The 15,047-nt window shown below is 40.0% G+C and overlaps 1 protein-coding gene across 2 annotated transcripts in view; it reads left to right on the forward strand.

The window, feature by feature from the left end:
- The window catches only part of HNRNPLL (heterogeneous nuclear ribonucleoprotein L like), a 44,965-nt gene extending 30,337 nt beyond the window's left edge, over positions 1–14,628 (forward strand). For both annotated transcript variants that reach the window (XR_016229467.1, XM_008254516.5), the window contains 6 exons: positions 1,264–1,481; positions 5,458–5,579; positions 6,423–6,624; positions 7,223–7,280; positions 7,375–7,473; positions 12,978–14,628. Coding sequence is in view for 1 of the 2 variants with exons in the window: in XM_008254516.5 (XP_008252738.4) it covers positions 1,264–1,481; positions 5,458–5,579; positions 6,423–6,624; positions 7,223–7,280; positions 7,375–7,473; positions 12,978–13,033 (755 nt within the window). In the remaining variant the exon portion in view is untranslated. The remainder of the gene's footprint in view (positions 1–1,263; positions 1,482–5,457; positions 5,580–6,422; positions 6,625–7,222; positions 7,281–7,374; positions 7,474–12,977) is intronic.
- The last annotated feature ends 419 nt before the right edge of the window (positions 14,629–15,047 follow it).

Consider the following 15,047-nt stretch of genomic DNA (forward strand, 5'->3'; position numbering starts at 1 on the left):
TCTAAGCGAGGTGTCCCAGTCTTAGTTGCTTTTGCTGAATTCTGCCTCTCTTTTTGCCGTAAATGTGCTCTATGCCTACCAGTAGTATCACAGTTTATACACACACTTCGATTCTTTTCCATTCCATACTCTGGCTCTATTTTTCTTGTTACTTACTAATAATCTGTTGTGGCTGGGAAAACTAGATAAAGTTGTTTGGAAAGACTCGAAAGTTAGCAAGTTGATTCTTAGGATTCTCAGTTTAAGAGATGTACAGGGGTGTGTGTGTGTGTGAGAGAGAGAGAGAGAGAGAGAGAGAGAGAGAGAGAGACAACAGTTTTAGATCGTCAGGCATTGTTTCCTTCTGGATTCTTTATATTGTTTAAAAAAGTAGAAGTTGCAGAATAGTAAGATATCTGTGTGTAGATAAAGTAATTAGAATTAGAGGAATAAAATATTAGTCTGAAAGTATGTTATAGTACAGTGTATCCAAGGAGACAATTTTGTAGTGGAACTACAGGTGTTTTTTTTTTTGTTATAACTGTATAGAAATGGCTTCCTACATTTCACTTTATATTACTCTCCCAAAAGATATTCACAGGAAGTTTTTTTATTTTTTGAAAAAAATTTTTTTGACAGGCAGAGTGGACAGTGAGAGAGAGACAGATAGAAAGGTCTTCCTTTTTCCGTTCGTTCACCCCACAATGGCTGCTGTGGCCGGCGCACCACGCTGATCCGAAGCCAGGAGCCAGGTGCTTCTCCTGGTCTCCCATGCGGGTGTAGGGCTCAAGGACCTGGGCCGTCCTCCACTGCACTTCTGGGCCACAGCAGAGAGCTGGACTGGAAGAAGAGTAACCGGGACAGAATCCGGCACCCTGACCAGGACTAGAACCTGGGATGCCGGCGCCATAGGCAGAGGATTAGCCTACTGAGCCGCGGCACCGGCCTATTTTTTTAAAATTTAAGGTCTAAGTACAGTGACCTAACATTTTACTTTGCTTCCTTGCATAACCTAATCTTACATACTTTTTTCATTAAAATAGTCTTTAAAAGTGTAAATTTACAACCTGGTTCATCCAGGTACCGTTGGCCTGTACAAATGCATATATGGTGCAAATAAATATAATTTTATTTTTCCACAATTTGTTTGTTTATACACTTGAGATCTTTTAAAATGTGTCAAACTTGCTAATATTGAGTTAATTTTCTATGTGATGAAGTGCATCTACTAAAATTTTTATAAATGGTACTATATTTATTTATTTATTTTGTTCATTTTTCTAGGCTCCCATGGTCCATTGTTGCCTTTACCAAGTCGTTACAGAATGGGTTCTCGAGATACACCTGAGCTTGTTGCCTATCCATTACCACAGGCTTCGTCCTCCTACATGCATGGAGGAAATCCCTCTGGTTCAGTTGTAATGGTCAGTGGATTACATCAACTGAAGATGAATTGTTCAAGAGTCTTCAACCTGTTTTGCTTATATGGAAATATTGAAAAAGTAAGTTTCAGTTTATATTAATTCTTTTGTTGGGGTTTGTAGTAGTAATTCTAAACAGGCTGCAAATGTGTGTCTTCTTATATCAGGAACATCCAAATTCTTTCAGTAATGACCACATAAGCTTAAAAGCTATTATATATATGAATTTCAGAAGGTTTTTTTTTTATTAGTGATTGATACTAAAAGTATTTTTACATAAATGTAAAAAGTTCAAAGCAGTAATTTAATGTGTAGAGTATTATGGGCATAAAGTCTTATATCAGATTTTTTTTCTTTTTTTAAAATTTGAACTCTTAATTTATATACAATGACTCAAAATTTTACCAGATGGTCTGATGTGTATGGTGGTTTAATTTATGATTTTTTTCTTTATTTCTTTTAACTTATTTTTAAATGTCTCTAGCAGTGTTTTTTTTGTTTGTTTTTTGTTTTTTTTTCAAAAGATGTATTTGTTGAAAGGTAGAGTTACAGAGAGAGGGAGAGAGATCTTCCATTTACTGGATCACTTCCCAAATCACCACAATAGCCAGGGCTGGGACAGGCCAAAGCCTGAGCTTAGAACTCCATCTCGGTCTCCCATGTGACGGCAGGGGCCGAAGCACTCAGACCATCTTTCTCTGCTTTCCCAGACACATTAGCAGGGAGCTGGATCCGAAGTGAGGCAGCAGGGACTTGAACCTGCACTCATGTGGGATGCTGGTGATGCAGATGGCAATTTAACCTACCACCATGCCAACCACCATTTTTTTTTTTTTCGTTTTTTAAATAGCTATTTGAGACGCAGAGAATCAAAGCTCCCACTCACAAGTTTTCTTCGAAAAAGTGCTGACAGTGGCAGGGACTAGGCCAAGCAAAAGCCAGGGATTCAGTTGAGGTCTTCCTGAGTGGCAGGAACCCATTTACTTGAGCCTCTCAGGTTCTGCATGGGCAGGAAGCTGGAATCAGTAGCTGATCAAGGAACTGAACCAAGGCACTCTGATGTGGGACATGCGACTGTTAATTGGTGTCTTAACCACTAGGCTGAATACCCACTTCTCTTAAAATTTTTGACTCAGAAGGTAGTAAAACATTTCAAATCTACCTATTTTGAAGGCCTTTAAAAATTGTAACTTTATTTTCACCAGCTAACTCTGGCTTCCCCAAATTGTGTGACAGTTTTGTTCATTGGTGTTTCATAGAAACTTAGAATATAGTGCCAGACAGCAAGCAGATGCTAAACTGTTTTTGAAGAATAATGAACTAGGCAAATGAGTGGTAATCTGGAATTACCAATTGTTTGATATACTTGCTAATTTGAATCTCAGTACTGTAGTAATGTTATTTTCTCTTGTTTTAAGAGATTTTAGTGTTCTTTTACAAGGATAAGAAAGTACAGACATGTGAATTGTGGGAGGCTAGTGTGGCTTGGAGAGTTGATAATCTTAGTTATATATGAATTCTAAAATCTTGATCTGAGGGAGTAGTTCTTCCAAATTTTGAAACGAGAATTTCCTCAATTATTTGATCATACTAAAAAAAATTCCACATTTGGGCCGGCACTGCAGCTCACTAGGCTAATCCTCCACCTTGCGACGCTGGCACACTGGGTTCTAGTCCCGGTCAGGGCCCAGATTCTGTCCCGGTTGCCCCTCTTCCAGGCCAGCTCTCTGCTATGGCCCGGGAGTGCAATGGAGGATGGCCCAAGTCCTTGGGCCCTGCACCCGCATGGAAGACCAGGAGGAAGCTCCTGGCTTCAGATCGGCACAGTGCTTGCTGCGGCGGCTATTTGGGGAGTGAACCAATGGCAAAGGAAGACCTCTCTCACTGTCCACTCTGCCTGTCAAAAAAAAAAAAAAAAAAAAAAAAAAATCTACATTTGGTCTAGGGGATAACATATAAGTTATTTCTGCTTAGGAAAAGAAGTTTTTCACACAGACATTTTTCTTAGGCACTGGTGTTTAAAGTCGAGGAACTGCATTTTTGGTGATTAAATGGGCTTTAGTGAATATTGTGACTTTCATGACACAGTGCTACCTTTGTTATTTGTGCTTTTTCACATATGTAGACAGTCAAGCAGTGTAATCAATGTGCTTAGTGGATCTTTCTTTTCTGTTATTGGTTGTTTCAAATGATAAGAAAACCAAATCACTGTTTTCCATGAAACTGTTTTCTATGTGCTCTTTGATTCTGGTCTCTCGTGCTATATCTCCTCAAAAATTTTTAAACATTTTTATTTATTTTTAAAGGTGTATTTATTCATTTGAAAGACAGAGCTACAGAGAGAGAGAGATGGGGAGGGCGAGGAAGAGGGAAAAGGAGAGGGAGACAGTATTCCTTTGAGATTGACCAGTCAGAAGGAAGTACGTTCATGATGTCATGTACATTAGTGGTGTTTAATAATTATGTAGGGACTTGTCAAGGGCTGGGCACTGTGCTGAATGATTTATGTACATTATCCCATCTAATCCTTACAAGTTGGAATAGTGTGAGAAGTAAGTGTGGCCTTTGCTCAAGAGCTGGTGAAAACTCATGAAGTATTGCTTAGTTTTTAAACTGTTCCTGTGTTGCACAAATCTCCCTACTGGCCATGCCATTTTTTTTTTTTTTTTTTTTTTTGACAGGCAGAGTAGACAGAGAGAGAGAGACAGAGAGAAAGGTCTTCCTTTGCCATTGGTTCACCCTCCAATGGCCGCCACGGCTGGCGCGCTGTGGCCGGCGCACTGCGCTGATCCGATGGCAGGAGCCAGGTACTTCTCCTGGTCTCCCATGGGGTGCAGGGCCCAAGGACTTGGGCCATCCTCCACTGCACTCCCTGGCCACAGCAGAGAGCTGGCCTGGAAGAGGGGCAACCGGGACAGAATCCGGCGCCCCGACCGGGACTAGAACGCAGTGTGCCGGCGCTGCAAGGTGGGGAGGATTAGCCTAGTGAGCCGTGGCGTCGGCTGGCCATGCCATCTTAAGACAATTTTGTACTTTTTAAAAATTAAAAAAGTGTTTGATTTGAGAGGTAAAAGACAGAGTTCCCCTAGGCTGGTCCACTCTTTAGATATCCACAGCTGTGACTGGGCAGGGCATGAGCCAGGTCTCCCACATGGTAGCTTGAATCCAATCACTTGAGCCATCACTGCTGCCTCTCAGGATCTGCATTAACAGGAAGCTGGAATCAGTAACTTGAGCTGGGAGTCCAGCCCAGGCATTCCAGTTTGGAACACAGATGTCTTAAGAACAAGGCTAAATTCCTACTTTTATTTTTTAAAATTTTTAGTTGAAAGAGAAAAATGCCATCTGCTGTTTCACTCCCCAAATACCAGGACACTGAATTCAATCCAAGTTTCTTCTGATTGGCTAGATCCCAACTATTTAAGTCATCGCCTATTGCCTCCATGAGTGTGCATCAGCAGTGGCTGGAATAGAGTATGGAGCTGAGGCTGGAACCCAGACAGTATGACATGGGGACATCTTAACATCTATACCAAGTGCCTACCCCTATTATTTTTTGTATAACATATTATATATTGCCTTAACAGAACCCTATGTAGTTTGTAACTATTATTTGTTTACTTTTGGATTTCTTACCTTTCTACTAGAATATAAGATTCGGAAAGATAATGTCAATTAGGTTTACCATTAAATCCCCACGTTTACCATTAAATTTGTGCTTATCAAAACAAATTAGAAAGTTAACATTTGTTGAGTGAGTAAGCACTGATGACTTCTGCCAGATATTATCATTATCTCCATTTTACAGGAACAGTCTGTGGCTCAGAGAAGTTAACTAAATGTTCAAAATCATACAGTTATTAAAAGAGCCAGAATAAGCCTGTGTTCCTCTTGAGTATAGTATACAATAGAATGATATGCTTCTTTTTTACATTTCTTGAGTTCTGGTAAGAATTAAGGGTGTCTTGTGCTGCTGAATAAATTATACTATCTTTTTAAAATTCTGTTATTTTAAAAGTAATTAAATGGTAACCTTTTTGGGATTTTGTATTTACAGGTAAAATTTATGAAGACCATTCCTGGTACAGCACTGGTAGAAATGGGTGATGAGTATGCTGTGGAAAGAGCTGTCACTCATCTTAATAATGTCAAATTATTTGGAAAGAGGCTTAATGTTTGGTAATTATTTGAGTGATAATATTTGAAAATATTATAAAATCTTTGTCCTTTTTATTAGGCATTTCAACTTTAGAGTATTTTATTTTTTATTTTAAATGTTTTATTTATTTGAAAGGCAGAGTTACAGGGAGAGAGAGAGAGATTGAGATTTTCCATCTGCAGATTCATTCCCTAAATGGCCACAATGGCTAGGGCTGGGCCAGATCGAAGCCAAGAGTCAGGTGCTACTTGCAGATCTCCCATGTGGGTGCAAAGGCCCTAATACTTGGGCCATCTTCTGCTGCTTTCCCAGGCGCATTAGCAGGGAGCTAGATTGGAAGTGGAGTAACTGGGATGCTGGTGCTGCAGGCGGTGGCTTTACCTACTATGCCACAACACCAGCCCCTCTACTTTAGAATGTTTTAATGTAACTAAGGACCCATCTAAAACTATCAGCTGTAGTACTGTGATTTTTAGGGGTATGTAATTCAAATTTTGATTATCCAGATCTAGTTTTTAGTTTTGTGATCATAAAACATCATTTTAAGATGGGCAAGTTTTTATGTTCAGGTTTTCTATTATGAGAATATATTAAAAGGATCAGTAATCTAGAGATGATTTAGTATATGGGAGGATGTATGTTGTTTATATGCAGATACAATGACACTTCACGTAAGTGACTTGAACATCCTCAGTTTGGTAACTGTGGTCCTGCCAACTATACTACCTCTGCTTAAATAATTATTCTTGCCTTCTTTTGTTAAGATTCATGCAAGCAAAATATGTTAGCATTTGAGATTAACTACCTCTGCTGCTTTTTATTTAATGTATGTTCTGTTTTTTTTTTTTCCCCCAAATCTTCAGTGTATCTAAACAACATTCAGTTGTTCCAAGTCAAATATTTGAGCTGGAGGATGGTACAAGTAGCTACAAAGATTTTGCAATGAGCAAAAATAATCGCTTTACAAGTGCTGGCCAAGCATCTAAGAATATAATCCAGCCACCCTCATGTGTGCTGCACTATTATAATGTTCCATTGTGTGTCACAGAAGAGACCTTCACAAAGGTAAGACACTAAAATACAATGAGTATTTTAGCCCCATTTAAAGTCTTTGTGATCTAACATCTGCTTTTGATACTATTAGTATTCCGTTCTTTGGTTATTTATTGTTTATTTATTCTGACCATTATACTTTCTGACCATTATGCTCTTCAATGGTTTGTGCTTAATCCTTTTAAAAGTTGAAATTAGAATGAGATACCCTTACTTCTACATTGAGAAAGTTATTTTACCTAGGGGCAGGCATTTAGCCTGGTGGTTAAGATAGTTATTTTACCAGGACTTTCAGTATTACTCATAACAATGTTAAGTGCCCTTGCCTTTTTCCTCCCCTAACTGTACAAATGCTTCAGAAAAGAATTAATTCTCTGGAACTCTGTTCCCTACCTTTGGTAGTAGATCGATCCTAGTAAACTCTGCGCAGTGCAGTTACTTACATAGTTTCAGATTTTTAGTTTTAAAAATTTTTTTCTCATATAGTTTGATAATAATATGAAAACTCACTTCATTCTTGCTGCTGCAAAAACTTAAATGTTGCTGTAAATAGGACAGTAGGAATATCATTTTGGCCATATTTTTAATGAAGTTTTACCTTTTTTGGCAGTTGTGTAATGACCATGAAGTTCTTACATTTATCAAATATAAAGTGTTTGATGCAAAACGTAAGTTAACCTTCCTTCTTTCCCTTTAAAGTTTTCTGGTTACATTGATGACAAGCAAGTAACAGCTGGGTTTGTATTTTTTTATTTGTTTTAGCTTCTGCCAAAACACTTTCTGGTCTGTTAGAATGGGAATGTAAAACTGATGCAGTAGAAGCTCTTACAGCACTTAATCACTACCAGATCAGAGTCCCAAGTAAGTAAAATGCTTTGTTTGTCTCATAATTATTCAATGGGAATTATCTTAAATACTGACAATAATTTTAAAATAATGGCTTATTAGTGTTTGTTTTTAATCCTGAGCAGGACAAAGGAGAAAAAAAGATGTGTAATTCTTTTTTTTTTTTTTTTTTTTTTTTTTTTTTGACAGGCAGAGTGGACAGTGAGAGAGAGAGACAGAGAGAAAGGTCTTCCTTTTTGCCGTTGGTTCACCCTCCAATGGCCACCACGGCTGGCAAGCTGCGGCCGGCGCATCGCGCTGATCTGAAGGCAGGAGCCAGGTGCTTCTCCTGGTCTCCCATGGGGTGCAGGGCCCAAGCACTTGGGCCATCCTCCACTGCACTCCCGGGCCACAGCAGAGAGCTGGCCTGGAAGAGGGGCAACCGGGACAGAATCCGGCACCCCGACCGGGACTAGAACCCAGTGTGCCGGCGCCGCAAGGCGGAGGATTAGCCTATTGAACCATGGCGCCGGCCCAGATGTGTAATTCTATAACCCACATAATTTCTGTTGGTTTATGAATTGCTGTGTAGGAAGTCACTATAAAATTAAGCAACTTAAGGGGCCGGTGCCGTGGCTCACTTGTTAATCCTCCGCCTGTTGCACTGGCATTTCATATGGGCGCTGGTTCTAGTCCTGGTTGCCCCTCTTCCAGTCCAGCTCCCACTGTGGCTTGGGAAGGCTGTGGAGGATGGCCCAAGTGCTTGGGCCCCTGCACCGGCATGGGAGACCAGGAAGAAACACCTGGCTCCTGGGTTTGGATCGGTGCAGCGCACCGGCTGTAGCGGCCATTTGGGGGGTGAACCAACAGAAGGAAGACCTTTCTCTCTGTCTCTCTCACTGTCTATAACTCTACCTGTCAAAATAAAGAAAGAAAGTAAAATATATCTTTAAAAAAATGCACATTGCCCAATACTTCAGTTTTTTTCCAGTTTGATGAAAAAATGGTATTCCATTGTTTTAATTGGTAACAAGTGAAATTCTCATCTTTGTTTATTGTCTCTATAATGGTAACTGGTCTTTTCTTTAAGATTTATTTGAAAGTCAGTTACACAAAGAGAGAAAGAGAGAGAGACAGAGAGAGAGGGAGGGAGAAGTCTTCCATCTGCTGGTTCATTCCTCAATTGGCTGCAATGGCTGGAGCTGCACCAATCTGAAGCCAGGAGCTGGGAGCTTCTTCTGGGTCTCCCACGTGGGTGCAGGGGCCCAAGGACTTGGGCCATCTTGTACTGCTTTTCCAGACCATAGCAGAGAACTGGATAGGAAGTGGAGCAGCCCGGACTCAAACTTGCACCCATATGGGATGCTGGCACTGCAGGTGACAGCTTTACCTGCTACAGTGTGGCCTTGATAAGTGGTCTCTTTTTATTGTGCAAAGAACACTCAAGTTCAGCTTTAGAAACTTTGTGCTGTTTAATTTACCTTAATCCTATATCTAAAGGAAAATAAACCTCATTTTTAAATTAACTTGTCAGTTGGTGCTGCTGCTCACTAGGCTAATCCTCTGCCTGTGGCGCCGGTACCCCAGATTCTAGTCCCGGTTGGGGTGCCAGATTCTGTCCTGGTTGCTCCTCTTCCAGTCCAGCTCCCTGCTGTGGCCCGGGAGTGCAGTGGAGGATGGCCCAAGTGCTTGGGTCCCTGCACCCACATGGGAAACCAGGAGAAGCACCTGGCTCCTGGCTTTGGATCGGTGCAGCACGCTGGCCGTGGCAGCCATTTGGGGGGTGAACCAACGGAAAGGAAGACCTTTCTGTCTCTTTCTCTCTCTCACTAACTCTGCCTGTCAAAAAAAAAATAATAAAAATGAAATAAATTAACTTGTCATTTAGGAGGGACAGAGAAAACAAACACTCAACAATCTACTGGTTCCTTCCTAAAATAGATGCATAGATAGGAGTCTGTGGCTTGCCTAGGGCCAACACTGGGAGCCAGGGACTCAGTCCAGTTCTCCTGAGTGGCAAGGACTCAGTTACTTCAGCCATCACCACTGCCTAGCAGAGTCCACATTAGCTGGAATCAAGAACTAGGGACTGGGGCCGGTGCTGTGATGTAGTGGGTAAAGTGCCTGCCTGCAGTGCCAGCATCCCATATGGGCGCCAGTTTGAGTCCACTTCTGATCCAGCTCTCAACCATGGCCTGGGAAAGCAGTAGAGGATGGCCCAAGTCCTTGGGCCCCTGCCCCTGCATGGGAGACCTGAAAGAAGCTCCTGGCTCCTAGCTTCAGATCAGTGCAGCTCTGGCTGTTGTGGCCAACTGGAGAGTGAACCAGTAGATGAAAGACCTCTCTCCCTCTCTCTCCCTCTCTCTCTCTGCCTCCCTCTCTCTGCCTGCCTTCCTCTCCCCCTCTCCCCCTCTCCTTCTTTCTCTGTTTAACTCTGACTTTCGAATAAATAAATAAATCTTAAAAAAAAAAAAAAAAACTAGAGACTGCTGGTGGGCATGGTGGTACCATGTGTTATAAGCTTCTGCTTAGGATACTTGTATCTAATACCAGAGGGTAGGTTCCTGGCTTTGACCTGGCCCAGACTTGGTTGATTTAGTCATTTGGGGAGTGAACCAGAGGATAGAAGATCTCCTCCTTCACCCCCACCCTCTTGTACCTCTCCCTCACCTCTCTCCCTTGTCACTTTGCCTTTCAAATAAATAAATCCTTTTTATTGCTTTTAATATTTATGTGTGTATTTGAAAGTCAGAGTTAGAGAGAGATCTTCCATCTTCTGGTATACTCCCCAAAAGGCTGCAAGGGTTGGAGCTGGGCCTGTCTGAAGCCAGGAGCCAGGAGCTTCTTCCAGGTCTCCCATGTGGGCGCAAGGGCCCAAGAACTTGGGCCATCCTCCACCACCTTGCCAGGTGATTAGCAGAGAGCTGGATCAGAAGCAGAGCAGCTGGGACTCGAACTGGTACCCATACAGGATGTCAGCACTGTAGATAGTGGCTTAACCTGCTGCACCACAGTGCTAGCCCCAAATAAATAAAGCCTTAAAAGAAAAAAGACTGTAGACAGGGGATCAAACCCAGGACTCAGATTTGGGATGTAGGCATGGTAATGCTTATCACCCACTGGGCCAAACAACTGCCCTCAAACCTCATTTATTTAAATAATAGAAGACAGTTACTAATTATTTTATTTTGTATGATGGTGAATGGTGGTTAAGAAAAAAAATACACTCTGAAGGATTTATGAGTGAAAAACTTATCTGGAATTTGTTTTAAAGAATTCTAGCCCCGAAAAATGTACTTGGAAGGTAGGCAGAGGAAATAGTGATACCAAATGTTGATAATACTGAAGCTGGGTGATAGGTATGTGGGAATGTATTAAACTAATATGTATTTTTTATGTAAAAATTTCCTTAAGAAGTTAAAAATAAGAGAAATACCACCTTATTTTTATTCATAAAAGTAAAATTTATTTATTTATGAAGATTTATTTAGTTAGCTGTAAATCACAGTTATAGAGAGAGAGTTAAAGGAAGAGAGAGATGCTTCCACCCACTGATTCACTCCCCAAATGGCTGCAGTGGCCATGGCTGGGCCAGACCCAAGCCAGGTGCCAGGAGCTTCATCTGGGTTTCCCACATGGGTGCAGGAGCCCAAGCACTTGGGCCATCTTCCACTGCTTTTCCCAGTGAGCAGAGTTGGATTGGAAGTGGAGCAGCCAAACTGGAACCTGTGTCCATACAGGACGTTGGCGCTGCAGGCAATGGCTTAACCGGCTGCGCCACAGTGCCAGCCCCCATGATTTATTTTTGATAGAAAGTTTTAAAAGGTTCAGAGTATATGAGATAATATCCAAGGTACTAAGTTGATTAAAAACTCCTTGGAGACAGGGACAAATATTTTTTTATCCTCTAAAGTGTCTTATGGCAGGCGCCGCGGCTCAATAGGCTAATCCTCCACCTGCGGCACCAGCACCCCGGGTTCTAGTCCCGGTTGGGGCACCGGATTTTGTCCCGGTTACTCCTCTTCCTGTCCAGCTCTGCTGTGGCTGGGGAAGGCAGTGGAGGATGGCCCAAGTGCTTGGGCCCTGCACCTGCATGGGAGACCAGGAGAAGCACCTGGCTCCTGGCTTCAGATCAGCGCAGTGCGCTGGCCGCAGAGGCCATTGTGGGGTGAATGAACGGAAAAAAGAAGACCTTTCCCTCTCTGTCTCTCTCTCACTGTCCACTCTGCCTGTCCAATCAATCAATCAATAAAGTGTCTTACAAATAGTTACTATAGTATATGCTTTTTCCACTACAGGATTTTTCTTATTATTTTGTTACCTTAAAGAGCTATAGCTTTTTTTTTCCTAATTAAAAAAATTAAATTTTATATTTTGAGAGCAAGAGAGAGATCTTCCATCTTCTGGTTCACTCCCCAAATGCCTGCAACACCTAAGGTTGTGTCATACTGAAGGCAGGAGCCCATAACTCAGCCCATGTCTCCCACATGGGTGGTAGGGACCAAGTACTGGACCTGTCACCTGCTGTGACCTAGAGTATATGTTATCGGTAAGCTAGAACCAAGAGTGCAGCTTGACCTAGGCACTTGACCTAGGCACTCTGATATGTGATGCGTATCAGATATGAAGCAGTTGATGAAGAGTTATTTCTGCTTGGTCTGAAAAATTAAAGGAAAGAAAAATTTATAAAATGGAAATATTTGGGAATTGTATCCCAAATTTTTAGTTGTTTCAGGACTTCATGCCCTGTTGATGATCAGAGGTTTAATACTGAATCTCCTGGACCCTACTGGGATCCTAGATATCTTCATGTGCATCCCAGTTTTGTCCCACTTCTTAGACTGTACTTGATTTTGCTTTTATACAGTTACCATTGACAGTTTTTTCCACAAAGTGAGCTTTGCTGCTGGACCAATGTTTAATCCTGGTACAGTTTATCTTTAATGATTAATTCACTAAAAAATAATGAAGGCCTTTTATTTGCCAGGTAATGCTTAGAACAATAGGAATGGAGGAGTGGACAAAGTACCTGCCTTATGACGCTTACCTTCTAGTAGATATGAACAAAAGTAGCGTTCTCTGCGGCTGGCATTTGGTGCAGCGATTAGGATGCCCCTTTGGACTCACATCTCTCTTGTTGGAGTGCCTGGTTCAAATCCTAGCTACTCTGCTTCCAGTCCAGCTTCCTGCTGATGTGCACCCTACAAGGCAGCAAATGATGGCTCAAGTTATTGAGCCCCTGACACCCACATGGAGATCCAGATTAAGTTCCAGACTCCCAGCTTCAACTTAACTGTTGTAGGCATTTGGGAAATAAACTAGCAGAAGACAAGTCTCTCTCCTTTCTCTGCCTTTCAAATAAAATGAAATGAAAATTTACATATAAATAATCGTTGCTTACCTTACATAGAAATTTTCCTCCTTTAAACTTTTATGCCTGCTTCTAATACTTGAAAAAGATAAAATAATTTATTCTGCTAATTCAAGGTGATTTTGAAAATTTGCCTAACTCTTCACTTTATTTTTAAATTTTTTTGCAGATGGTTCCAATCCATACACATTGAAGCTTTGCTTTTCTACATCATCCCATTTATAAAAAGAGAAGAGCATGTTAAAATTTATGTTCAACTTTATTACAGTTTTAAAACTACATTTCATTAAAAATGATCTAAAATGGTTGATCTAATGTTGCCTTGCTTAAAGATCCTGCTCTGTAATAAACATATTTTGCCTTGAGTAAGTTTGTTGTAAACTTAAATATTGAATTGTTTTAATTTTAAGATATAATATCATAATGTAGACCATCTACAGCCTCACTGTAGATTATGCAAACCTATGATTTCTAACCGTATTACTATAATTTTTTTCACAGTAAAAATATATTTGCATTCTTAATGCTAATTATCTGCAAGTATTTTTCCATTGTGTATGAGACTAATGCAGGTGAAAGTATTGCATTTTAATATTATAGAATACCTATTATATGTTTAGATGTTTAAGTATGTTGCAGTTACTCATATTAAACATAACTTGTATTTATTATTTTAATCAAGTTTGAGAATAACATTGCACATGTTAAGTACTACAGATTTAGCTGATTTTATATTTCTGAAAGGCTAACAGACATATGGATACACTTGTACAGTATGCACTCAAACTTATTTAAATTGGTGTATTTTTTTTAAGTCATTGTCCATTTGTATTGATATGCTTCTGTTCCTAGTTCCAGTTTGAAGATTTTATAAAGTTATGACAATGAGTTAATGTGTTCATCTTCATTTATTGCATGTGATTTAATCTTGAAAATACATCTAGTATTTGACATTGAGATTTTAATAGAAACTATGATTAACAATTCCTCTTCTGTATAACAATCAAGGGTCCATGGATGGGCTTTAGAAAGTCCATGAACCCCCCCCCAAAATTGTGTGTAGGATTTTGGGTATTTGCATTTTTATTTTTTACTCTTGGATCCATGAGTAATATATGTATTTTTCTATATGGTATAAGATTTAAGGATCTAATTTTGTTTTTAATCCAAACAGATAGCTATTTGTCTCAGTACCATTTATTAAACATTATTTCTCCCACTGAATTTTTTTAAAAATATATCCCATGAATAGGGAAATATGATTTAAGGATTAAATGCAGTAAAAGAAACTAGCACACTTGTTACCAAGGTTGCAGCTTTTGTTTTATAATACAAGTCTGACATAACTTTTATTTTCATCTTTAAGAAGGGAAAATACGTGTCATTTATCTAGAAAACTGGAAATTCTGCAATTGGTTATAGCAGTTTTGTGGTTTTGAGACTTTAAATAAAGGCGCAGAGGTTCTAAATAAATCCTTATGCTTTTAAAAATGAGGCAAGAGTTTAAAATAATTTAAGAGCTGTTGCATAGAAAGTTTAGAGGGAAACTAAATACACATTAACATTTATTTCCCTTTGAATTTTGCTGGCAGTGGATCAGTGTCCCTTTAGCCCTAAAAAGATCTAGAAAAATTTTAAATTCAATCTGGAAGTATTGTAGATCCTTATCATGGAACCCAGTAAGTTATGTCAAGGGTAATTTGTGTGTGAACTGTAAATGTATGATACTGGGCTATGTATATTCCTCATTCATTGCCAATTTAATACCTAAGTTTTCCTAACTTTACAATAAACAAAGCTGTTTTTCCTCTAGAAATAAATATTTCTCTATTTTTGTTGCAGAATTGAAATGTCTTAATTTTAAAAGGTAATTTGTGACTTACATAATAGTTGTGTTCTCTCCTTTCCCTACACTGAAAACAAATATGGGTTGTCAGTTTTATAGGTTTTTTGGGGAGTGGTTTTTAAAGTTCCATTCTCCTGTGGAGAGTGTTACCCCATCAAAGAAAAAATGTTTGCAACTAAGCTGACACGAGACTGCAGCACCTTCGTGATTTGGTTATTTATTCCTGAACAAAACCGAGAAGGAGTGAAAAAAATGACTAACTGCAGCCACTTCTGCTACATGTTTTCTTTCAGTGCTGTCCACAGGACAGAGAGGTTGCTAGGTAACTGCTCTTTAGTAGCTATCAGTGATGCTTCTCTTTCTGGATAAAGACATTTTGAGTGTAGAACATTC

The sequence above is a fragment of the Oryctolagus cuniculus genome, chromosome 2 (genome assembly GCF_051225735.1).
Source record: "Oryctolagus cuniculus isolate XC-2025 breed Fujian yellow rabbit chromosome 2, ASM5122573v1, whole genome shotgun sequence".
Taxonomy (NCBI): Eukaryota; Metazoa; Chordata; class Mammalia; order Lagomorpha; family Leporidae; genus Oryctolagus; species Oryctolagus cuniculus.